Here is a 23737-nt window from a genome sequence, read left to right on the forward strand (position 1 = left end):
ATGAATAAACCGGGATCTTTATTATTATTTTACCGGTTTTAATGTCTAAAATTATTTATATAATACTTTTACTTTTGTTTTTAAACCCTTCTTATGCCATCAGGGGATGCACGATCCCATCAAATTGCGTTTGAACAATAAAATCAAATTCGGTCTAATTGTTTTCATGGATTGAAGAGACGTAATTGTACATTTGTGCTGCATTAAAATAAAAATCAAGCTAAGTTAGCTTAAAAGAAAATTCATCAATTTTATTTCATAGCAATACTCATTATAAGTCTGTTTTCCTTGTTTCAAGCTAATAATAATGATTATTATTTTATTTTTCATTAATTCAAATTAAAAGAGATACACATGTGATATCATATGTAAAATTACTTAAATAATACTATTATAATCGATTGTTTAAAATATATTTTAATCATATTTTTATAACTCGACATAAATCTTGTGATTGTCCTCTTTCAAATTCAAATGTATCAAAATCTTATTATTATAATTTAATAATACTTCATATCGCTCATGCACACAGGTTTAATTCTATAAAAATATCATAAAGGTATGATTTGATATAATATCAAATATTTACGTTCAACTTGTTATTGATTTTTGTAAATAATAAATAGTAGATTAAAAATATTTTTAAATGGATAAAAATAAAACAAGTTTATAAAATTTAAGATTTTTTTTATATTTTTTAAATTAGAGAGTAAAACTCATTTTTTTCAAAATAATTTATAAACTTCAAAACTATTTATTATATATATATATACACATTTTTCGTTTTCACTGGATTTTAAAAACGAAAAATAAAAAAAAATTCCCACACCTTTTGTGGACCCCGCTCTGAGTTTCAGCTTACCCTATAAACTTAGGAGGCGGTTCCTCGCTCCACCCAGAAAACAATCTCGCTTCCTCATTCATCCTAATTATCTCGAAATTTCTCTAGTGTGAAACAACCCATCAACCTCGCTTCGTCAGGCTCACACGAAGAAGTTCAAATTTCCATCCATCGATCCCTAAAAATGGGCCATGGTAGATTAAAAGAATAAACCCATATTTTATTTATTTTTGGCGAATGATCATATATTTGAATCTTACATTCCCATTTTCAGGTGAAAAGGGCCGACCCAGCAAAAGGCACAAATCATCTTCCAAGGTTTTTCGAAACCCTCCATTTGATTTTCATTTGGATTTTGGGTTTTATATATTTTTTTTTCTTTTGTAGGATGAGCACAAGAACCCGGTTGTTGAAGATGAAGATGCGTATTATGGTGAAGAGTTCGAAGATGATTATCGAGATGGTATTTGGACATCTTCTTGATACCCAACAAATTAAATCTATTCTTGATAGTGATTTTTATGTTTGTGTATTATTCTTGTTTGTTTGATTGGTTGGGATTGAATTGAATTGTGATTGATTCAAGGCGAGAAAGAAGGGAAGAAGAGAGATTTCACCAAGTTAGAGCTGAAGGTCGATCATTCCAATAGACCATTATGGGCCTGCGCTGATGGCCGAATCTTTCTTGAAACTTTCTCGCCTTTGTACAAACAAGCCTATGATTTTCTTATTGCCATAGCCGAACCAGTTTGCAGGTACTCATTTGTAAATTTAAGCGATATTAGTTGCTGTTTCCGAACTTGCCCAACACTTATCTTTATGAAAAAAATTTGCAGGCCTGAGTCCATGCACGAATACAATTTGACCCCACACTCATTGTATGCGGCAGTGTCGGTTGGTCTTGAAACAGAAACAATTATAGCTGTTTTGAGTAAATTGTCAAAGACCAAACTCCCCAAGGAGATGATTGATTTTATACATGCTTCCACTGCTAATTACGGCAAAGTAAAGCTCGTGCTTAAAAAAAATCGATACTTTGTCGAGTCCCCATTCCCAGAGGCAAGTTGGTTCTGCATTTGTGTGTTGAACAGTTATAATCAAACAGAGCTTTTGGTTAAATTTTTCTGATCCAATGGTTATTATGTGTAGGTGTTGAAGACATTGCTTCGGGATGAAGTCATATCTCGTTCTAGGATTTCTCACGAGGTTATTTAATGTCTTTAAAGTGTGTGTACAAATTCCTTGCTGTGTTTTGAAATTCATGATCTGGAAGAATATGTGGAGATATGGTGACAGTGATTTAGTGTTTTTCATTCACATTATTGTGGTGCATCTGATTGCATTCTTCTATAATTATATTCTAATTGCATTTTCTCATGGTGACCTCCTAGGAAGAAAGTATTGATACATTCCATCATATTGAGGCTAAATAATACATAGATATGATTATAAATATCAATTTAGAAAAATGTTAGTAATAAGTAATAAAGCATGGCAATTTTGGACAAAATTTTTTAGAAATAGACACTGGTACTTGTAAAATTGTAGATACCCACTTATATTTAACGCCATGGTGATACTTATATTGTTCTCAATGTCATGATTCACACAGAATATTTTTTATTGTCGTGCATAATTTAGTTGATGGTTTTAGATCTTGGTGATTAGTTAGTTGGAAGTTATGATGAATACTATATGTCAGTCCAACCTACTATGAATATTTGCCATGTAACCATGACCCCTGGCACATTGTATATTGACATGCCATCTTAATTCCTTGTATGTTAGTTTGTTCACATGCAAGTAATATTGTTGTGGCATGATGTAAAGTTCAATATTATGCCCTACAGTTTTTTTAATTTCGCTGTTCCTCAAGTGGCTCTCTCTCTCCCTATACACACACACACACACACACACACACACACACACACATATATATATATGAATGTACGTATGTATGTATATGTATATAATATTATAAGAATTCATACTATTGAGTGTTATTATGTAATTGAATTTAGTAGCTTCTTGTGATATGCGCTTATTTAGATTGTATGTTTTTGAACTTACCTTGCTTCTTACCTCCTTGTATTGGTTCAATATCCTATGTGGCTGTCCAGTGTAGCAGCTTTATACTGTCTTCTTAGGAGCACTATCTTATGCTTTTGTAATTTTGTCCTATAAATTATATCTTTAGACCTAACTATTATCGGCTCCTGTTTAGGGTTCAACTGGAAATGATGGATTTACAATCAGCAAAACAGTTGGTGAAATCGAAGGTCGCCATGATGAGTTAATAAATGAAGCAGAATTGGCAGCTGCAGCTGAAGAAAAAGAAACCCATTCTTTTGAGGTTGACCCTGCTCAGGTAAGCAATGTTTGATACTTTGAAATTGACTGTACTAGATTATCCATGATACATGTTGCCCCATGCACCATTGGACTTTCTGCCAATTTTGTCATTTTTATGGTATTTTTGGGCCTTCCAGCTGAAGGGGACTAGAAGTCCTTCACTTTGTCACAAATCATTTTGCTTCTGGTCATCCTGATTCAGTTTAGTGGTTCTTGTTGGAATTAAAATACTTGGTCAAAATGACTATGAGCCTGCACAATCTAATGACAACCTTTATTTTTTTTTTTATTTAATAGGTAAAGATGGGTTTGTATAAATTAGTAAAAGAAAAAGGTATACCAGAGTACACAGGACGTATGCCAAACTGAACTAATAATAAAACCTAAGGCTTAGAATGTAAGCCAAGATATGGCTCACAGAATCTGTTCCTCACTTCTCATCTTCTTTTCTCTTGTCTTCCCCAAACCCTACCTGAATGACTCTAGATCACCATTTCATCCAATACTTATGAGCTTCCTAAGATTAGGAGAATGGTGGACAGGCAAGGCGTGTCTGTTTTCCTTTTGTAGATATGATTGCTGCAATTTCTGTATATTTTGTACTTAATCCTCATCTCTCAAAATTTTCTGGCCTTTTTTATCTTAATTTTGTTATTTAGAAAGGCAATGTTCTGTAGTCATTAGGACTGGACAATTTTTGCTGGGTGTTATGCATAATATCAAGGAACTGCCGTATAAATAGTTTGTTGTTTGGTATAAATTCATCTGTGCGTTGGCTAGGTCCCTAAGAACCATTTTGTTGAAGACTGAACCTCACATGGGAGTTAGTACTTTGAATTTGATGGCCCTGCTCTTATAATGGGCAGGCACATGTTACCTTTTACTTGGCTCCTGTGTTTTGACCTATAGGTTTCTTTTATTGAAGGTTTTTTTTTTCCCCAGAAAATCTTGTGGGAAATTAGCCCATCTATAAATTGAACAGAGTTCCATTCCAATGCAAACTACCAAAGTTTATAACTATTGTTGTTTAATGTTTTTTTTTTTTTTTTTAGATTGAATTAGAGGAGATCTAGATTCTTTGTGCCTTTAGTTGGTGAGTTTCTTATGAATGTTATCTTGATTGACAGGTTGAAAATGTGAAGCAACGGTGCTTGCCCAATGCTTTAAATTATCCCATGTTGGAGGAGTATGACTTCAGGAACGATACTGTGAGTTAATACTTATTAATTTTGTTGTTGTAAATGAAATATAGGAATATTTAGATGAGTAATCAGGGATGTTGAGTAAAGGAAGATGTATAGCTATTTTTGACATGACTGAACATTATGGAGTTTGGTAGTCTATTCAATTTATTGATTAATGTTCTTTTCACACCACAGGTCAACCCTGATCTTGATATGGAACTGAAGCCACAAGCACAGCCACGTCCTTATCAGGAAAAGAGTCTTAGTAAAATGTTTGGGAATGGTGAGGTTATTTTATAATTATGGCTTGCTGCCTTTTTCTCTCTATCTACTTACCTTGAATAATTGTTGATGTACTTATATTGGATCATGAAAGTCACATCCCCCATTATCTACAGCCTTCATCAACCCCAGTTCTTAGCATCATAGAAAATTTCCAAAGACATGGAAGAAACATGATGTTATATGCAATTTTATAATATCATTGGAGGCCTCATTTTTGTTGTTCTATTAAGATTTACTTTCCCTATGTTCTATCTGCTTTGGTTAACAAAATGATTTAAATTCTAAAGCATGTCTCCGTAGTTCATCTTAACCTGCAATTTCTATATTTTTTTTATTCATTCATTATTTTTCTTCTTTGGGGAATTGCAGGTAGAGCAAGATCTGGTATTATTGTACTACCATGTGGTGCAGGAAAGTCCTTAGTTGGTGTTTCTGCAGCCTGCCGAATACGTAAGAGCTGCCTTTGTTTAGCAACAAATGCTGTTTCTGTGGATCAGTGGGCCTTTCAGTTCAAGCTGTGGTCTACCATACGAGATGAACAGATATGTCGGTTCACATCTGATAGTAAGGAAAGGTTCCGGGGTAATGCTGGGGTGGTTGTGACAACATATAACATGGTTGCTTTTGGTGGCAAGCGGTCTGAAGAATCTGAGAAGATTATTGAAGAAATAAGAAATAGAGAATGGGGATTGCTTCTCATGGATGAGGTAATTATCTTATGCTCCATGGCCTTTTGCTTTTTAGGTAATATTAATCATCCAATGTGGGTTGATGATGCATACATCTGTTTCAATATGTCATTATTTGTTCAGGTGCATGTAGTTCCTGCTCACATGTTTCGGAAGGTCATCAGCATCACTAAATCTCACTGCAAACTTGGGCTTACTGGTAGCTACCTGATAAATTTCATTTATACACATCCTCACATTCAACCTTTACCTTTCTTGCCGAAAATTTTAAAATTGTTAACTTATTGAAATACAGCTACACTTGTCAGAGAGGATGAGAGGATTACAGATTTGAACTTCCTTATTGGTCCCAAGCTCTATGAAGCAAACTGGTTGGATTTAGTTAAAGGAGGATTTATTGCAAATGTGCAGTGTGCTGAAGTATGGTGTCCAATGACAAAGGAGTTTTTTGCTGAATATTTAAAGAAAGAAAATTCCAAGAAAAAGCAGGTTTGATGGTCTTCAAAAATCAATATATCATATTTAAACATCATAAATCAGTATGCTACTTTATGCTTGTCAGTCTCTTTAAATGGGCTTTCCTTATTACTATTTTACGAAACCATAGTTGTAGCTGTATAGCATTTCTTTGGTTAATTCAATAAAAACACATACATTCATACTTATATGCATGAATCTATGTGTTTGTATGCATTTATTTATTTCTTTGTGACATGTCAACATGCATTTGTTTATGTAATTTTTGTGACATCTTAACTGCTGTCTTATGTTTTCAGGCACTTTATGTGATGAACCCTAATAAGTTTAGGGCTTGTGAGTTTTTAATACGGTTCCATGAGCAGCAGCGTGGTGACAAGATAATTGTTTTTGCTGACAATCTTTTTGCACTCACAGAGTATGCAATGAAGCTTCGGAAACCTATGATCTATGGTGCCACCAGGTTTTCATGGATATTTACCACTTATTGGAACTTGTTTTTCCATGTGCTATTTCCCATCAATGACTAGTGATTTGTTTGTGTGACATGCAGCCACGTTGAAAGAACAAAAATTCTTGAGGCTTTCAAAACTCACAAGGATGTGAACACTATTTTTCTTTCAAAGGTATTTTGCATAAAAGTTAATATGATCCTATTGGTCTGCATATTTTGAAATTAGGCTCAGATTCTATGTTATGTGGCTCATGATTTTCTCTATTTACAACTCAATTATTTGAAGTTACATTTTTTAAAGCCTGGGTGGTTAAGTTTTATTTGGGCTGTAGGCAAGCTCACATATTCTTGCCGATGAAATTCAGTTATATGATAACTAGTTGCTTCTACTGGTCGGAGAGGGCTGCTTTTTTGGGCTAGTTTCATATGAGAAAGTTCATCAGCAGTTTTTGAATCAATTACCAATCTAGAAAGGGAATTAGTTTTTGGTTTTACCAGTACCATATCTCTCATATCCATTACAACACACATGCATTTGAAGGTTGAGGCAACTTATCTTAGTCGATTGGTACACCATTGATTTCGATGTTCATAGGTGGGAGATAATTCAATTGATATTCCTGAAGCAAATGTGATTATTCAAATTTCTTCCCATGCTGGTTCAAGACGTCAAGAAGCCCAGCGATTGGGTCGTATTCTTAGGGCAAAGGTATGTTTCCCTCATCTTCAATGAGTATATGTGAATTCCTAGCTCCACCTTAATGGTGGGTTCATGGGAAGAAAAATAGCTTTGGTTGGAATTATTATGGAAGATTATGCATAATCAATATTGAGTCACACTTCATTTGAATCCTCATGTCATATTATACAGTGCTTATTAATTTCAGTCTCTTATATAATGTGAAAATTTTCATTGTGATAGTATGGTCTATTTTAGTATCCTTGTAACTCTTAAAACTAATGATACCCTATGTTATAGAGATTGGTTGGATGCTTATTAGTAAAACTTGAACCTGTTTTTGTACGGGGATGAGATTCCAATTGTTTTTCATCTTAAGAAAAGAAAAGTAGCCATTGGATATAAATATGCCATCTCATGCATCTACTGTCCTGCCAATCATTTATCTGAGGCTTGGTCTATAAGTTTGTTCCTAATTTTATAATGCCATTCATTTAAGCTTCTTTTCTAAAGTTTTTCATTTTAATTTATCCCAAGTTTTTCAACTGGATTGGCAGGGTCGACTTCAGGATAGGTTGGCTGGAGGTAAAGAGGAGTACAATGCATTTTTCTATTCCCTCGTATCTACAGATACACAGGTGTTTTATCTTTTTCTCCTGCCAACCTTTTTTGATATGCTTAAATTACATCTTAACAGAATTGCTCCTTACTGCCAAATCTATCCTCCTTACAATTGTGTCAAAGGACAGTTTTGCTGTCCACACTTCTTTCCTTATTTTAACCCACACTTCTTTCCTTGTTTTAGCCTACAATTGTTTCCTTATTTCTCCATTTATTATTCTGTACAGTTAGCATATATTATTTGACAGATTATAGTTTACATGTATAGGACTAGAATCATGAGGGAATTTATTTGCTTTTATTTGCTTTCCATGTATAGCATCCTTGTAAAGTCTATATATAATATACAAAACTCAAGGCCAAGGTATTCGGCCATTCACACAATATTTTGACATGGTATCAGAGCTTATGTTTTGAACCTAGAGTTTACACGCTTTCTAGGTTTTTCTTTGAGTTTTCTCGGATTTAGCCCTAGGGGCTCTCGGATTTAGCCCTAGGGGCTCTCAGATTTAGCCCTAGGGGCTCTCAGATTTAGCCCTAGGGGCTCTCGGATTTAGCCCTAGGGGCTCTCGGACTCTAGCCCAGCTTTTGGGTTCCTTTTTTTTTTTTTTTTTCTGGTGGTTGTGACAACACATCTGTGGTGTGATCTTGGAGTTTTCTTTAGGTTTCTTCGCTTCTAGGCTCTTGGAGATCTTCGATTATTTGGAGGTTTGTTATCAGATTTAGGCTCTTTGACGATGTTTTTTTTTTTTTTTTTTTGTTTCCTAGACTATTTCTGTCTTCATAATGTTTGGAGAATATTCTATTGTTAGTTTCAATGGCAAAAACTATCTTAGTTGGGAGTTTTAGTTTAAGATGTTTGTGAAAAGTAAGAAGCAAGACAGAGTCTCTAAGTCATCTACGGAATCTGAGTACCGGGCGATGTCTCTTGCTTGTTCTGAAATCATTTGGCTTCGAGGTTTGCTTGCGGAGTTAGATTTTTCTGAGATCGATCCTACACCTCTACATGCCGATAATACAAGTGTTATTCAGATCACGACCAATCCTGTCTATCATGAGCGCACAAAGCATATTGAAGTGGACTGTCACTCTATCCGTGAAGCCTTTGAAGCTCGTGTTATCACTCTTCCACATATTTCCACTGACTTACAAATTGTTGATATCTTCACCAAAGCTCTCCCTCGTCATCGACATTGCTTGCTAAGTAGCAAATTGATGCTTGTTGATCAACCTGCATCAATTTGAGGGGGGCTGTCAAAGGACAGCTTTGCTGTCCACACTTCTTTCCTTATTTTAACCCACACTTCTTTCCTTATTTTAGCCTACAATTGTTTCCTTATTTCTCCATTTATTATTCTATACAGTTAGCATATATTATGTGACAGATTATAGTTTAGATGTATAGAACTAGAATCATGAGGGAATTTATTTGCTTTTATTTGCTTTCCATGTATAGCATCCTTGTAAAGGTATTCGGCCATTCACACAATATTTTGACAAATTGCTCATGCATGAGCTTTCTGTTGAATACAGGAGATGTACTACTCAACAAAAAGGCAGCAGTTCTTGATTGATCAAGGTTATAGCTTTAAGGTACTTGCTTTTATTATTTTATTATTGAACTTTGCACCTTTTTCCAGACAGATCACTTTCTGCCATCGGCGGGGATATTGTCACTATGGCCTAGAGCTAGATATACCATTAAACATGCCACACTTTTGTTTGTTACACTCTGGAATGGTTTCCCAGTGTGATCGGGCAGCGTGGCATTTGATGCTTAGCAGTTAAAATGAAGTTATATAAGTTGAGGAAAACTTTTTCTTTCCATTTTCTGTTATATTTATCTCATTTTTAATACCTTATCCTATTTATGAACGCCTTCAATAAAATGTGGCAAGATATCAAGAATAGTGAGCCAGCTACATCTCTGGCTGTTCCTTCATGAGCTCAACTCCTTTTGCAATAGTTGTAGTTATGTGTGTTCTGTAGGAAACTTCCATGGTCAGGATGCTAATGTATTTACAGTGTTTTGTCTTCCTCTTCTTGGAGGTCATAATCGGCACAATTATGCTCATTTTCCCAATTATACTGACAGATAATAACAAGCTTGCCTCCGCCTGATTCTGGCGCCGATCTGAGCTACCACCGCCTGGATGAGCAACTGGCACTTCTTGGAAAGGTTTCACTTCTAGTGCCCTTTGCACTTCAAGCATTATTAACCGAGCTAGAAATTTCTGAACTGTTTTGGACCACAGGTATTAAGTGCAGGTGATGATGCAGTTGGTCTAGAGCAATTAGATGAAGATGCAGATGACATAGCACTCCAAAAAGCTCGTCGATCTGTGGGATCCATGAGTGCCATGTCTGGTGCTAGTGGGATGGTTTACATGGAATACAAGTATGGGTATCCCTTCGTGTCCTGCTTCACTTTTTTAAATTCAACACGGAAAAATCAGTCTACCACTCTTTCATATGGCTCTTAACTTGCATGGTGTTTACTCTACTTTTCCTTTACTGCAGTACTGGACGCAACAAACATGGTGGGCAGGGCCAGATCAAGGGTAAGCCCAAGGATCCATCCAAGAGACATCATTTATTCAAGAGACGCTTTGGCTGAGAGAAATATGACTAAAGAACCATCCACAATGATGGGCTCCCTTTTAGTAATAATATATGATGCCAAGATGAGTAGGCTTTTTGTATATTTCTCAAAACAGAGTGCCTGTGTTGAGTCTACCACCCCTTGAAACAAACAGATCACCAGAGAACCACGAATCCAGTGCTCCTTAAGAAGAGAGGTGCTGCATGGGAAACTGGTTTTATATAAATTTTGTTTTGATTGGAATTGCATTGTTTTGCTGACAAATACCTCTGGTTTAAACCTATGTGAACGTGGAGATTTTTTTTTTCCAAAAAAACAAAAAAAAGAAAGAAAGAAAGAAAGAAAAGAAAATTGGACTGGTTGTGCAGAAAGTAGATTGATTCTGAACCAATATTTTCAGGTGATTATCCTATGTTGAATCTTCCCAATGTGTGTTTTCAAATTTTAATAAATATTTTAGTGTTAGCAACAAAATAGAAATATAGCTTAATCATTCAACAGGGTCTACGAGGAAAGCAGCGTTGTGCTGGATTTTTCTATTTTGAATGTTCTCTCCCTTCTCTCGTTTAGTTATCTTTCTAGGGGGTAAATGTTTTGAAATTTCTGGTTGGAAGGGTTTGTGGTTCTTTCAAAATTTTTATTTGAATGGGGCAAAAATTTGATTAACTAGAAGAGGGAGGCCCTCACAGCCAAAGTCAACTTTCCTCATCAAGACAGAGTCGGTCCCAGCTGAAACTCTGGAAAGGAGTCATAAGGGTTTCTCCGTTTGTCTTCTTATTTTCATAAGCAATGATGTTTGGTTGGTGAGAAACCTTATGTGAAAACAGCACTAAATGGTAGCTAACTGGTTGTGAGAGGTAAAACGAGAAACAGACCCGGTAGCTCAGTAACTTTCTACAAAATCAAACACTTTTCATAGTGTCACTGGGAGAGTCTGCTCCACTAAAGGGATGTAGTAGTTGGTAGAGTGGGAAAGTGGAAGAAGTGATTGGAGAAAAACATATGGTTATAAATTAAACCCAGGCGGCTCTGTGCTTCTTTAGAAATATGTCACAAGCAGTGCTGAATGGTGATGGGAAAGCCTCAACTCTGTGTTTGGTATTGAATTTGAAGCTGTCTGAAGCGCAGCCACATGAAGCATGCACCAAGCTGTCACCATCCTGAAGTTGGTGAAAGACCCCACTAACAACACAACTTGAAGAACTTTCCCAGAGAGAGCAAGAGTTGATGGAACCCTTTTTGGATTCTTCACACGTTGGAGGAATCTTTTTCTTTTTTCTTTTTCCATTGCAAAGGACCTAGGTACTTACTAGCATTTTGACTGCTTTTGCAACATTCCTTGGTGCCTTTAGGTCTTATAAATTACAGTTGATTATCAATGCCCTCCTAAGAAAGAGTGTAATTACACCTATTGCTCACAGAAAGAAAAGGAAAAGCCCACTTCCAGCAAGGCAAAAGATTCACTTAATCAACTCAAAAGCACTAGGCTGAGAGAGAGCACAAAGCAAATTACAACACTTTCTGCTTTAGTATACATGTACATCGTCCATATCAGTAAGTAGTGGAGACAGGAGAGAATAAAAAATTGTTTGCAGCAAAGGAGGACTAAGTGCACAAATCATAACAAAGTCTTGAATGCAATTGCTATACTATATTGTTCTAATAGAACCCTCTTGTGGTTTAGTCAAACACAAGCCATCAGTGGCCTCAAGAAAAAAAAATGAACAATGCCCAGAAGCAATCCAACTCAACCTGTACCATGATCAGTTTTCTGAAATGAATTTGGAATGGTTTTAAGACCAAGTTCCTATTTTCACGGTAAAGCAATATTGTTAATGTCTTGGTTAACTGATTCTAAATCTCAGTTCCTGGTAGGTGTTAAATGACAACTAAGGCGAATTCTGAATGCTTGTGAGGGTTCCTTTTCCTGATTTTCTTTTCGTAAAGATTCTGTTTCCTTTTATCAAAAGTTTCATCATTGATGGGCATTTGGATTCTCCCTGTCAACTGTAGACAATATTACAAAAAAAATAAGCCGGTCCACTAGATAATCATATTCCATTCGTGCACACCTAAGCTTATAATATGAATTTCTGCATATTATTGCAAGACAAGTCATAGGAGCCCTTTTCTTGGACTGGACAAAAGGACAACACAATTCTCTCTACTTTCCGATCACTCATTTCCATCTCATAGTCTTCTTGCCCTGATAAAAGCTAGGGCATCTTAGAATAACAAGCTTATGGGCTAATCATCTCATAATCTATAGCAGTGCAGTGATAGGGCATTGAAGTAGAGTTTTTAAGAACTAATGCTTCTTAGATTGTGCTTAGTCAAAAGTGAGTCTCTGGAATCATTGTTAGTTGGGTGCATGCTGTTGATCCATTTTAATAAGCATTCTTTTGCTTTCTGCTCCCTCCATTAAGTCAGTTCCCCATCTCTTTCCATCTCTCACTTCACACACGCACACGCATACATTTGATTATCACAACAGAAAAGATTGTTTCCAGCAATCTACCAACCATGAATGATCGAATTTGTGGCCAGGAAAAGCCTATAGGGGCCTTGGATCAACAGTATGTCTTTGTCTCTACTTTTGTGGCTTATTTGGATGCATGCACATGGTGTTTCTATGTGGTTTCACTGATAGCATAGGCTGCAGTACATCTAAACATGGAAGCTAGTCTTTCAGGGGGTCCCATCAGTAAAAAATCTTGATATCTTTCTGTAAAAGGAAGCTGGTCAAATGATATATAAAAATGGTTAGTTGAAGATGCTAAGAATTGATGAGGGTTATGACCTGAGAATTTATTAGTGAGATACAAGCTTTACAATCAAAGCATCTCTTTCTATTGCCTAATATAATAAACCATTCCACCATCACTTGCTTGCCCAGACTCAACAAAGGAAATGCTGGAATGGTCCCAAAAACTATCCTATTGTGTTCTAAATCTTCAAGGTGTTAGCCAGTTTAATAAGATTCGAGATCCGACAGTGTGAATATTAAGCTTGTTTCCTTTTGTGGACAATGCCCGTAAACTGGGTCGGTTCTTTCACTTGGATTTCAAATCATATTTGGCTACTCCAACTGTTACAATATAACGTATAGGTTTGCTTTCGGTATAAAACAAGATGCTCATCAACAACACTTTGATTTTAAAGTTCTTATCATACTAACTGGGGAAAAAGATATTCCCCATGTTGGCAAGATGGGGTTTGTGTCATTCACACTTCTTCAACACCTGTTGCTTCTTCACAAGTTTTATCATTGGGGCTAAAGACTTGACCAAACCAGAAAATGATTGAAGCAGAATTGGGTATTGGCTATCCTCTAGCCTTGGAAATTCCTTGACTGGTCTTGATTCGATACATAACACCAACCTCCAACCCCCACACCTATATAAAAAACTGATAAAAATTCTTCTAATGGAAAACCAAGGTCCCACTCTCTTCCTTTGTTGTCTTAAAGATATGGAAAACAATTAATTCTTTTCTGCCTTTATGATTTCCCCAAATTTGGTCGTGCCCAAGAAAACCTTATAGAGCTTCTTACAGTTAAACAACAAATTGAACATGATTATATGTACTGGACCCCACCAGAGCATCTCCATAGTGCAGCATCATGCGTTATGGTTGCCAAGTGTCGTGCTTTCTTTCAACTTAATCGATTACAACAATGACTATGAGAAGAAAAAGTGTAACTTCACTAGTGTTGGGCTCAGGTGCATTGTGTTTGTGGAAAACCTGATTCATATGTTTGTTAGGTGCTTCATGTTCGTGCAAAACTTGATTCACCGAGCAGCTACTGAAGTTGTTTCTAAGGGAAACCAGAAAAAAAACATCCTGCAGATTAAAACAAACAAGCCTCAACTTCCTTTTTTTGAGGCCCTAAGCAGTAAGGACTTCAAATGCGGCCTGATTTGTCTCTTTCATACACCTATGAGATGTCCCTTTTAGCAAAAGAAGCTGTAACTTCATCAGAGTATTCTGTTTATCTCCAAAGAGACTTTTATACCCATAAGAATCTTGGTGGGACATTACTATATTTTTTTTAACATTGTTGGCAGACAATGGCTTCACTAGGGCCTCTCTGGGAAGGCCCTTCCTGAAATGAGAGAAGTCTGGCCTTGTCTAAGAGAATTTAACATATCGGCAACTACCATGTCTGTAGGACATAGTCTTGAACTCCAACATGCATACTTAGTCTAATAAATTAGACTCCTGCATCCCAATTTGTAAAAAACATTAAAGAACTAGATGTTTAATTCTCAAGGACATCCATAACCATCCTGTTATCTAAAGATTTGGAAGCAGCCCTTGAACATAGCTACTTTATTTGTCAAATACATCCAGTCATTTGATGATTTCTGAGCTGCCCTTCAACATGACCTTCCCTAAATCTTAGGTACTTCATGTACCAGCAAATTTCATACTTCCAGCTTTTCAAAAATAAAATAACTCTTGAGTTAAACTAAAGAAGAATTACATTTTCAAAGAGAGTATATGGACGATACAAGTTGAATGTTTTTGTCGTGTCTTGATAGGCGACAGTGCCAATACAAGAGTGAACTAAGGATTAATGCATAGTACAGATATGGTAATTAGAATCGCCGTACACAAACAAAGGTTCGCGATAGACCTTATACAGACTGCACACGCCAAGCAATTTTGTCGCATATAGCTTGAAGTGAGACCTAAGCAAATGCTAAATGCATCAGTGATCTTACATCCTACAACTAGCTGGTTACACATAAATGGTGTACAACATTTTTGTTGCGTGCCAATTTGCAACCAATAACAATGCAGTACACAGTAATGAGAACCAACCAGAAACTACCAGCTAATGAACAACACTGAGCAACTAAAGATAACCAGAGTAACGCTTCCCACAATTATCAGGCAACAGGAGCTACTGTGAACCTTGTTCTTACTACCATATGCAAATAACATAATCTTAGTCACTTCAATGGAATTAGGCCAATTAGTATGTTGGTAATTTTTTCTGTGGAGCTCCATTGATATAACCACATGATATGCCAGATGAGGTAAAAGATTTATATCATAACAAAGTCATAATTGATTGTATCATTTACAAACTAGAGAATGAAAATTGAGCCAAAAAGAAAAGAAAAAGACAAGAGCGCAAAAGCTACATTTGCCTGAAACATTTGGAAAAGGCTTCTATCTAATGGAGACAACTACTATGTACCCATATGTTGGTGGTTTATTCAAGTACCTCTCTACTGAAAAAGAGGATTGTGTGGGCTCATTTTTCGGATCTATACATCCCAAGAAAGCTTCTCCTGAAAAGGCTTGGACTACCCAAAGCCATAGTACTGAAATGGGGTGGAGCCATAGCTGTTGTACAAGGGTCCTCCTCGCACTGCTCGTCCACCATATCCTCCTTCATGGAAATCATGAGCCTGCACATACAAATCCAAACCTCATTACTGAGTCATAAATTAAATTTTCTGTGTCTCTTGTCCTGTTTCTCAGGTCGGTTGGTGCTCATGTAAGCAGGGAACAACTCCTATTAATTGACTATCAACATTTCACTTGTATAAGCACCAACTTTTATTCATATATTGAGCGAGAAAGTCAATGTTGATGCTTTTCAAGGTAACAAAAGTGCTTTCAATTTCGAGAGTAAAATTGAGAATTACCCATGGCTGTTGCTCGTATTCGTAGGCATTGAAACATTCAGCCTTGGGAGTTTCTTCAATTTCATCATTGCGTGCAAACCTGCCACGTACTCGAGGGCGACTGTCTGCTAGTGTTTTTCGACATGCATACTAACGATCACATTTTCAGATTAGTGATAGAGTGATGGAGAGCATGAATTTGATTGATTGAATGAACTGTGATCAAGAAAGTTACCTTGATTGTCTTGTTGAAATTCCTCTGTGTGCGCTTGGCTCTGTACTTGTCAATCCTCTCCTTCCTCTCTTCAGCACTGTAACGCCCCACCCTGAAGCTGGCCGCATCCGGTGAGAATTGCCTGTGGTTGGTCTGTGTGGGAGACAGTGAAATTTTATATGATATTGGAGTTTTTATTTATTTCAAGACTTCATTTTCTCGGAAAAATGAGAGAAAAGGAAAATGTGTGAGAAACGGTGTTTTCGTTAATTTATTTTCTATTTCTGTCATATTCCTGAGAGTAAAAAAGGTGGGAGGAAAGGTAAAACAGATAAGAAACGAACTTGTAAGTCTCCAGCGCTACAAACCCGTCTCATGTGGCCGTTGAAAAAGAGGTTTTCCGGCGAGCGGATGATTGGATTCTGGAAATTGGGAGACCCCGGCGGAGCATTGAAGCCAGGCTGAAACAAAAACCCACGTCTCCCGTCGAACGAGTGGCTGCTAAAGCTCCTCTGCATCATCCTCGCTGCACTCTCATCACCGCCATAGCTGTGAGCGCCGAAAACAGGATTGTAAAAACACTCCTCCAAACTCACCCCACGTTGCTCTGGTTTCACAGCATCCAAACCAGAAAGCCCCACAAACCCGCTCGCCAAACCCGTCCCATTCTCCACCACCGCCAAATGGGTGCTCCGGCGAAGCGAGAGGCTCTCCATTTCCCGACTAGGCGGCGACGAATGCAGCATCGGAACAGACGGAACAGCCTGCTCCACCACCTGGGCCTCAGCCTCAACCTCAACCTCATCCTCTGGCTTCTCCTTCACTGGGTCATCCTGAATTGCTTGGAGGAAGTCGAGAGGCGAGTCGGAGAAGGGAGAGAAGGCGTCGGACAGGAACTGGAGGTCGACGTCGATATCAGATGAAACGACATCGTCGATTAGGAAGAGATCAGAAGCCATTGGAGTTCAATTCTTAACGGAAAAAGATAAGAAAACACTAGACAGAGCAGAAGAAGCTTGTCAATACATATATATTTCTTCCTCTGCTTCCTGTATTTGCATGCTTCAATTCAATATGGTTACGAAACAGACACAGGTAAGCAAATGAGGACACTTGGGTTCGTGGTTTATTCAATCACTCCTCAAATGGACTCTTTCTCAGTACAAACAAAAGCCATTTTCCATTTTCTCTTTTCTCGGTTTTCTTTCTCTCTCCTCAAGAGAGAGCGAGAGACCCACGACCACGAGTGAGCAGACCAGTCCACTTCTGCTGAGATATATGGCGAGCATGGCAACTTTTCAGTGGGGCCCTCTACTTCACTTATTTCCGAAGTGGCATAAGAGTTTCGTGTTTTTTCCTTTTTCAGCCCCGTTGACCGCATTACTTTTTCACTCTTGCCCTGCCTTCTCGGCCACTTTTCAAAAACATTAAAATTCTCTCCGTGTTCGTCTTCTTCAAAAGTCCAAAAGTCTTCTCATTTCTGAGGTCGTCGGGGTATCGAAATCTAGGGCTTTTTATTGGGGCAATTGTAATTGTGAGGTAAGGTGAGGAGAGGAGAGAAGCAGGAATCCTACGAACATGGCGTCGCAGGAGTATTTGGACAAGATGCAGGGGCGCCAGAATTTTCGGAATCTCTGGCACACCGATCTCATGGGCACAATTCAAGCCGACACTCGTTGTAAGCTCTTGCTCCGTGTCTCTAATTATAGGTTCATTCTCTGATTGTTTTTTTTTTTTTTTCTCTTTTTTCTTTTTGGGTTTTTGTTCTTTTTGTCTATCTACTCAACTGTTCTCTGCTTTGTCTGATCGCTTGTTTGTGTTTTGTGGGTGTTTATCTGCAGATTGCTGCTTTGCCTTTTGGTGGTGAGTACTTGGATCTGTTGTGTATTTCAGGTTTTCTGTGATTCAGATCTGATTTTGCTTTTATTTTGGTGTTCTAATTTGTCTTTCGTATCATGATTGTTGTTGTGAGGCTATGTTTTATTGCTTAGGGTGACACGGGATTTCTCAACTGTAGAGACTTAGAGCTAGCAATTAATGGAAGAAAGAAAACAATGATTGAGCACAGTAGGCTGAGATTTAGGTGGAAAGCCTTCTTAGAGGTGGTCAAATTGATTAATTGATTAACATTGAAGTGTGTGAGAGGTTTTCTTGGGTCTAAACTTGAGAACGAGAAAACAGACAAACACATGGTTCCCCGGTCGAGAAATGAACCTCACTTTTTTAGAACTTACATAAATCTCTGAAGCTTGCTTAGAGAAAAGTACAGGTCTGAACTACAATTGCTTTGACACAGGGAACACTTTTGAAGGTTAGAATTTTGTTTCTTATGTCTTCTTCATCAACTCAATCAACCCTAGATTAATTTCTTCTCCAGACAGAAACAATCCCAACCATTGTTGTGAGGAAACATTGTGAAATCCAATTTCTTATTATTTCTTTATTAAATAAATAAGTATGACCACCCTCTGTAATACCTTGGATCCAATAAATAAATAAATAACAAAGACCACTGTCTGTAATACCTTTGACTTATGGTAGAATGGCCCCCGTTCTGAATAAATATTGTAGAACACTGTTCTGATTAGCCTATGTCTTTATCTTCATCAGTTGGTTTTTGAAGGCATTTTGGCTGCAATGGGCATTGCAGAGATAGCCATGCTGGCTATCCGTCAATTCCTCATTGACTACTGTGGTTTAGCGACCAATAAATATGACTCCCTAGAACTGCAACAACAGGTATAGCAGAGAAAAGGAAAATGAGGGTGGGTTGGCTGGGTTTGGTTTTGGAACTTGAAGTTCCTAAATAAAGCACTACTGGGGATATGGTTGCAGAGGTTTGAGGTGGAAGGGAACAGCCTCTAGAGATGTATAGTGGTGGATATGTTTGGGGAGGGCATAGGGGTTGGCATTCAGGAATGTCTGTGAAGAAGGAAGCCATAGTTGCAGATTACAGGCAGTGGTCAGAGACAGGGTACTGGAATATTAGGTTCAAAAAAAACTTCCATGACTGAACAAGAGGGAGTTCGTTCCTTCTTAGAGCATGTTTACAGAGCGAAGATTGAGGGGGATAAAGATGATCCTATTGCTTGGACAACTTCTAAAGGTGGGAATTTTAAAAGAACTTTCTTTAGGGCTCTCTAAATAAATTGAGTAGGTTTCAGATTTTCAGAAAACCAGTTTTGGGGGGACTTGGGTTCCATTAGAAGTAGCTTTCCTTTTTTGGATGGTCAACTTATTTAGAGAGGGTTGATCATAGGTAATTGAAGTTCTATTTGCAAGCTAGATGAATAGATGTTCAACTATTTATTGATACATTGTTTAGTTGCACGAGGGTCATGGTCTATGACTCTATATTGTTATAGCATTTTTCTTTCTTTTATGTGTATGTGTGTGTTTGTTGGTTGGGTTATTCCAAGGATGATGAAGGAGGTACTATCAAGTTGGTTTGGCAGGTTCAGCAGTAGAGGTAGAAAGAAGTGGTGGAAAACCTCTGCTAGATGTTTGGGTTGATGTTCATGGAAAGCGCGGAATATGCAAATTCTTTAAGGGACTGAACTTTTGAGTTTTGGAAAAGAAAATTGAAGGAAGTGATGCTGTGTTTCTTGTCTGTGTGAATGAATGATTAGGCTATAGAGCAAAGTAGGGTTTTGATTTGATTTTATTGATACTTTGGTCCCCAGATGAGTTATAGGCTGCTTATACTTCCTGTGTACTTGGATGTGCCCTTTTTGGTGTTTTTCTTTCTTACCTACAAAAAAGCAATAGGCGTGTGCTAGAACTTTAGGTTTCAGTGGAGAGTGCACTGTTAGTAGAACAGATATTTTCAAAGTAAAGTGATATCTTTTCAAAGTACTGTGATATCTCTTCTCACATCAGGGTGCCACTGATCAAATCTGCTGTGTAGATTGTAAAATATTGCAGTGGAGCATGGGCAAGAATTGAGTGCTCAAGGAAGCAGCTTTACTTGCAAAAACTTCCGAAGTCTTGTACTTGCAAAGTTAAGAGTGGATTGGTTAAATGGGATAGAGGATACCCACATGCTGCCCCATTCACACAGACAAACAAAAAATAATGAATAAATAAGAAAGCTAGATTGTTTTCTTGTTGTTCATGCAATTTATTGTGATTTTGTCACCACATTCAGTTTTGTTTTATCAAGTATTGAAATTATTTTCATACTTCAATGTATTTCTGTTGTGTTTTCAAAATGTTTATTTTTGCTGATCAGAGCTCACTGCCACGATTAAACTTTTAATCTTGCATATAAAATGTGAATGGAAGTGTCCTTGTTATCACTGTTATGCTTATTGTTAGTGCTTTAGCCCAAATAAATGCATCGTTGGCCCAAGGATTAGTAGGGCTTCAGCTCAAATAACCTTGATAAACATTGTTAACCACTAACTAATAGCTCAAACTTTTAAGTTAATTAGTAACATAACATAGGATTAGAGCCTTGTTTTGTGGGAGGCCATGAGTTCAATCCTCACTGGTGTTTATTTCCTGAGCTTATGTGCAAGCCCTAAAGGAAGGTTGTCCGGATTTAGCTTGGATAAGCTTGATATACATTGTCAACCTGCTACCTGATAGTTTAACACTCATCCATCCTGAATATCGTGCTTCTGATGAGTGTAGATCACCCAGCCAAGTTTGTAATTGAAAATTTCTTATATCTTTTATTTAACATCTTTTTTGTAGCTTTATTTTATTTTATTTCTTAAAATCTATCATTTAGTATTATCTCTCTCTCTTTCTTTCTCTCATATGCCAGGAAAAGGGCTTCTTGACCTTTGTTCCTTGAGATTTTGGTTACTTTTTAAACTCACATGCCATAGACATGGATATGTTTTTCATCCCTACTTGTCAAAAAAAAAAAAAAAGTTTTTCATCCCATTACAATAGTGTCTAATTTGCCAATTTTTCATTGCAGTGCACCATGTGTGTCATACTTGCTTCGCAAAAGAGCTCTTTATAATGATATGTCAAGGTAATAGGTGCTCTCCATTTCCCTTGGAAGTCTTGATGTCAACTGAATTGATGTCGGTGTAAATATTGTTTCCTCATGTCTGCATAGGTATGTGTGTTGTGCTGGTTATATGCCCTGTAGTGGAAGGTGTGGAGAAAGCCGATGCCCAGAATTTTGCCTTTGCACTGAGGTATGAAATTTCCTTTTTTGGTTTCCTTTGTTGTTCTCTTAAATTAACCGTATCTTATGTCTCCAGAAATTCCTTGGTTGAACATATCTGCCTATGCTGTAATTCAACTGTACTCCTTTTTTCTTCCTTTTTATTTTTGCCAAAATTATTGAGTGATAAAAAATTAATAAAAAGGAAGAGAAACTCCTGTTCTCTTATCCTCCAGAAATATTTTTATAGCATCAACATGAAGAAGGCTAGACCAAGAAATACAAGCATTATCTGATCTGCATGCCCAAGAGGCTGTACCGGGGATTGTAGAATACACAGACTCCTTTTTCTTTTGAGACCCTCTTCCACAGTGCCAATATTTTACATCTTGTATATTATTTCTGAGAAGCAGGAGGCAGATGCTATCAAAAGGGTAGAATCTTTTCTTTAAAGCTAGAATATTATGTGTGTGTGTGTGTGTGTGTGAGCGCATGCGCGTTCTCAGTGCGTGCTCTCTGCATCCTGCTCACTTGTTTCACTTCCTTTCAGGATTTTATTGGAATACTTTAATCATCTATCTGATTTTCTAATGGGATGACAAAAAAAGGGGAGACTGGTTTTATAAATTGAGGGAATTCACACGTTGTTGTCATTTTCTGACTCAAAATTTGGCTGCCTTCAATTACTTGTTTGCTATCTTTCATTTAGACATCAAAGATAGGCATTTTGTAATAAAACCGTGGGGGAGAATGAATGGCATTATCACAATCCATTTTTCAAATTCAGTTTGTATATTTGCTCTCAGTTGTGATGGATCAATGGCAAATTGTTCTAGTGCACTGTACATAATACCATCTTTTGTTTAGCTCTACTGATTGTGAGATTCACAATTGTCTAGCTCCATCACCAGAATTTAGGCTTTTTTGTTTTTGCATCATGGAGCATCTCATTTGTGAAGACAACATTATCTTGAGTTTGACGGTTAGGGATAAGAATATTTTTTATCAAGGTGTAACAAATTCATGGATTCTTTTAGTCAGTTCACTGAGGCTTTGTCAATTATCCTGATGTGACAATTATTCCAAGCTTCTTTTCCACTTTTTGTTTAGGTTCTCCTCTGCTTTGGAAATTCGGTAGCATCAACCCGCTTTCTGTTGCAAGATGAGTTCAACATACAGACAACAAAATGTGACAATTGCATCATTGTACGTATGCTTTCTCAATGAATCAATCAAAACCAATCTATACACATTTGCATTTGGTTAATCTTGTTACCTGCTGATATGTAGGGTTTCATGTTCTGCCTCCAACAAATCGCATGCATATTTTCCATAGTGGCAATGATTGTTGGAAGTGATGAAATTCAAGAGGCTTCTCAGTTACTATCTTGTTTGGCTGATATGGTATATTGCACGTAAGGCTTTCTTTTCCTACCCTCTATTGAACTAATGGCTAAGTGAATTGTAAGACATCATTCTGATCTTACTGTTTGATTTTGTTTTTGTAGGGTTTGTGCATGTATGCAGGTAAGCAAGAGCTACAACAAACACATGCAAATGAGAAACCGTATCTATATCTAAATATCACGTCACACTATGTTAACTGATGTTCTTGTGGAGTATTGCAGACCCAACACAAGATTGAAATGGACAAGCGAGATGGCATGTTTGGACCACAACCCATGGCCATACCCCCTTTGCAGCAGATGTCACGCATTGATCAGCCATTTCCTCCTTCAGTTGGATATCCACCTCAGCCTGCATATGGGCAGCCCTACGGTTACCCACCTCCTCAGGCTCATGGCTACCCAGCTGCCAGTTATCCTCCAAAACCCTAAATCCATCAAGGCATTACCAGAGCAGGCACATGTGTCTTCATGATCCCAAGGTGAGTGACTGGTATAATGATTGGCATTTTTATGTGTTGTAGATTTACAGACAGTTAATACCGAAAATTTAAGCCCTAGAGTGTTTTCTGTCTCTGAATTTTCCTCACCGATCCCTATTGGAGCTCGAATATTTTTATTTGCAAATTCTGTTGAGACATAAAACCTGAGAGAACCGGGTTTATGATCTTATTCAGTCCCCGGGGAATTGGGAGCTTTGGGTTTTTTCCATGCTAGTAAATGAAGTATGATGTTTGTTTGCCGGTGTTCATTTTCATAAATGTTTCTCTTTCTTTCTGGTCCATATTTGCATGGAAATGGGATCCTTAATGCATATATCTACGGGTAAAAGAAATCTCCAGTCAGAGAAAAGGAAAGTTGGAAGGAAAGAAAATGGAGTAGAAACTAGGACAAAAGAGAAAAGCGAAAGAAAATAATATATATCATAGTGTAATGTGCTTTTTGCTAAGTTTATACTGGAGAATTTTTGTCCATTTTTTTTTATAACATTTTTCTTACCTTGTTTTAAGGTTTTCCCCCTACTTTTTATCCATGGTATTAATGTAAAAATAATAATTTTTTTTCAGTGGAAACAGGTGTATTTTCGTTTTTTTTTTTAAATTTTAAAAACAGAAAATAATAATAATTATATAAATTATGTAAAATATAGAAACTCTTAGAGACCT

The 23737-nt window shown here is 37.2% G+C and overlaps 3 protein-coding genes across 4 annotated transcripts; 2 read left to right on the forward strand and 1 right to left on the reverse strand.

The window, feature by feature from the left end:
* The first annotated feature begins 871 nt into the window (after positions 1 to 871).
* Positions 872 to 10427, forward strand: LOC100250174 (general transcription and DNA repair factor IIH helicase subunit XPB1). Its single transcript, XM_002273408.5, has 20 exons — positions 872 to 1035; positions 1116 to 1159; positions 1229 to 1304; positions 1428 to 1596; positions 1678 to 1900; positions 1991 to 2047; positions 3066 to 3209; positions 4321 to 4401; positions 4573 to 4660; positions 5032 to 5369; positions 5475 to 5550; positions 5647 to 5840; positions 6128 to 6291; positions 6382 to 6454; positions 6878 to 6991; positions 7519 to 7599; positions 9116 to 9175; positions 9678 to 9761; positions 9838 to 9980; positions 10103 to 10427. The coding sequence occupies exons 1-20, from the start codon at positions 1026 to 1028 to the stop codon at positions 10197 to 10199; spliced, it is 2316 nt and encodes a 771-aa protein (XP_002273444.1). The 5' UTR covers positions 872 to 1025; the 3' UTR covers positions 10200 to 10427.
* Positions 10428 to 15218: 4791 nt separating this feature from the next.
* LOC104881088 (uncharacterized) lies at positions 15219 to 17272 on the reverse strand. 2 transcript variants are annotated; one of them, XM_010659883.3, is made up of 4 exons: positions 16409 to 17272; positions 16062 to 16193; positions 15848 to 15976; positions 15219 to 15607 (listed from the first exon to the last, which is right to left on the reverse strand). In XM_010659883.3, exons 1-4 carry the CDS (start codon positions 16997 to 16999, stop codon positions 15503 to 15505), a joined length of 957 nt encoding a protein of 318 aa, XP_010658185.1. In that variant the 5' UTR covers positions 17000 to 17272; the 3' UTR covers positions 15219 to 15502. The 2 variants fall into 2 exon arrangements, with proteins under 2 accessions (XP_010658185.1, XP_010658181.1); XM_010659879.3 differs by having other exon boundaries at positions 16385 to 17272.
* Positions 17273 to 17452: 180 nt separating this feature from the next.
* LOC100246828 (uncharacterized) lies at positions 17453 to 23322 on the forward strand. The gene is made up of 8 exons (XM_002279489.3): positions 17453 to 17718; positions 17882 to 17903; positions 20971 to 21027; positions 21115 to 21196; positions 22276 to 22371; positions 22456 to 22580; positions 22674 to 22692; positions 22794 to 23322. The coding sequence occupies exons 1-8, from the start codon at positions 17619 to 17621 to the stop codon at positions 23001 to 23003; spliced, it is 711 nt and encodes a 236-aa protein (XP_002279525.1). The 5' UTR covers positions 17453 to 17618; the 3' UTR covers positions 23004 to 23322.
* The last annotated feature ends 415 nt before the right edge of the window (positions 23323 to 23737 follow it).

The sequence above is a fragment of the Vitis vinifera genome, chromosome 2 (genome assembly GCF_030704535.1).
Source record: "Vitis vinifera cultivar Pinot Noir 40024 chromosome 2, ASM3070453v1".
Classification (NCBI taxonomy): domain Eukaryota; kingdom Viridiplantae; phylum Streptophyta; class Magnoliopsida; order Vitales; family Vitaceae; genus Vitis; species Vitis vinifera.